This window comes from Mobula birostris, chromosome 13 (genome assembly GCF_030028105.1).
Source record: "Mobula birostris isolate sMobBir1 chromosome 13, sMobBir1.hap1, whole genome shotgun sequence".
In the NCBI taxonomy this organism is placed as follows: Eukaryota; Metazoa; Chordata; class Chondrichthyes; order Myliobatiformes; family Myliobatidae; genus Mobula; species Mobula birostris.
The window spans coordinates 41,958,349-41,960,186 of NC_092382.1; the positions used below are offsets into that span (position 1 = coordinate 41,958,349).

The 1,838-nt window shown below is 42.8% G+C and overlaps 1 protein-coding gene across 1 annotated transcript; it reads right to left on the reverse strand.

Moving 5' to 3' along the window:
• Positions 1-234: 234 nt before the first annotated feature.
• Positions 235-1,020, reverse strand: LOC140207568 (uncharacterized). Its single transcript, XM_072276114.1, has one exon. It carries the CDS (start codon positions 775-777, stop codon positions 274-276), a length of 504 nt encoding a protein of 167 aa, XP_072132215.1. The 5' UTR covers positions 778-1,020; the 3' UTR covers positions 235-273.
• Between the last annotated feature and the right edge of the window lie 818 nt (positions 1,021-1,838).

Consider the following 1,838-nt stretch of genomic DNA (forward strand, 5'->3'; position numbering starts at 1 on the left):
ACTGTTCCTGTATAGAACAAGACCAAAATATGTTGTCATCGTCCGGTCCATAAAGACGGTATTCCGGTTCACGGTCCGGTCCATCGACCCTTGATCCAGGTTTTCCTGTCTACACTGGACATTTGGTAGATCATCAAGTTTCGGGCCGACCAAAGAGCGTCTTTCACCGAGCTGATCTGCCAGCAGCACCGGACGTTTTTTTTGTGTGTTTTTTTTTTGGAGTTCCAAACAATCACACTTTATTTAAACAGTACAATTCCAAATTCAAATACTTTAGGTCAACTGCCCACACTCAGTGATTTTAACCGTGGCTTTTGGTGTTCCATTGATGGTGCCACAGCTCTCCATCTTCCTTACCACATCCATTCCTTCTACCACAGATCCAAACACAACATGTTTCCCATCCAACCAGCTGCTCCTTGTGATGCATATGAAGAACTGGGAATCATTTGTATTTGGTCCAGCATTGGCCATGGACAGGATGCCTGTTCCCGTGTGCTTCAGCTGAAAATTCTCATCTATAAACTTCTCCCCATAGATGGACTTGCCTCCAGTGCCGTTATGTTTTGTGAAGTCGCCACCCTGGCACATGAAGCCAGGAATGATTCTGTGGAACGTTGAGCCTTTGTAACCGAAACCCTTCTCGCCTGTGCATAATGCACGGAAGTTTTCTGCAGTCTTTGGGACAATATCTGGTCTTAGCTCCATCACTAGGCGACCCTGGGGTTTATCCCGAATAGAGATGTCCATAAAAACCTTGGGGTTTTTGCCGGCCATGGTTCTGCAGTTTCCGAGGTCGGAGAAAAACGCAAGCGGCAAGCTGTACACTGCCTTTGTCACTGTGCGACGATGCAGCCAAAAAGCGGAGAAGCGATACCCACAACTGTCCGGACCCTTTCGGATCCTGCTAGTCTTCCCTCTATTAAGTTAGACCGACTGTCTACAGGACACCGATTTATCCTACTTCTCTCCAACGTTTGAAGTAGGTTTGGTGTAATTTCTCTCAATCTTTGACAGAAGTTGTCTTTTTCTCCCTCGTCGCGAAAGCTCTTTTCGAATATAGCTGATCGTGTAAAATAGCTGATATTTCACCAACCAAATGAGAGAGGCGGACCTGGTTTGTATGAATACTCCTCCTCTCAGCTGATAGTCCTGTCGAACTGTTCCGCCCGCCCTCTCTAGCGTCTGATGTCAGTGCAAGCACTCATTTAAGGAGGTATTTCTTAACTTACAGCAAAAGTCTGGAGGAAGAAACGCCCCACGAAAAGGGTGCACCATCTGTGGAGAATTCCCAAGGAAGTTAGGATGCTATATCTTTGAAATAATATACGTTGTAATGAGGATTAATTAATTGATGGTAGTCAAGAGGACTGGGAAAGTTTAAAACTACAAGGTATGCCACAAAAATTGTAAAGAATGTGGGACACATGAGTAAATTATTAAAAATATTGATGGGGTTTTTACAGAAATACAAGCAAAAAGCCAAAAGTAATGTTGGTTTTTGAGGCTCATTGTAAAATTGGGAATGAGAAGGTACAGATTCTAAATAATGAAAGTAATAACAGATTGCAAAGGTCTGTAGGGAGAGAGATTTTTTTTATTTTTATCAGTGAAAAAGTACAGGACAAATTTGTATCTTTACAAATGAGTGGCATCAGAGATAGTGGATGCATTGGTTGTAATCTGAAGAGACCGGATGTATGTTCTCAAATTTGTTGAAAATATAAAGATAAGTGGCTTATCAGGTGAGCCTGCAACGTGATGAGCACAGGTTAAGTGGATGAGCAGGAAAGTGGCCTTTGAAATATAATATAGAACAAAATATGAATTTGCCTGCC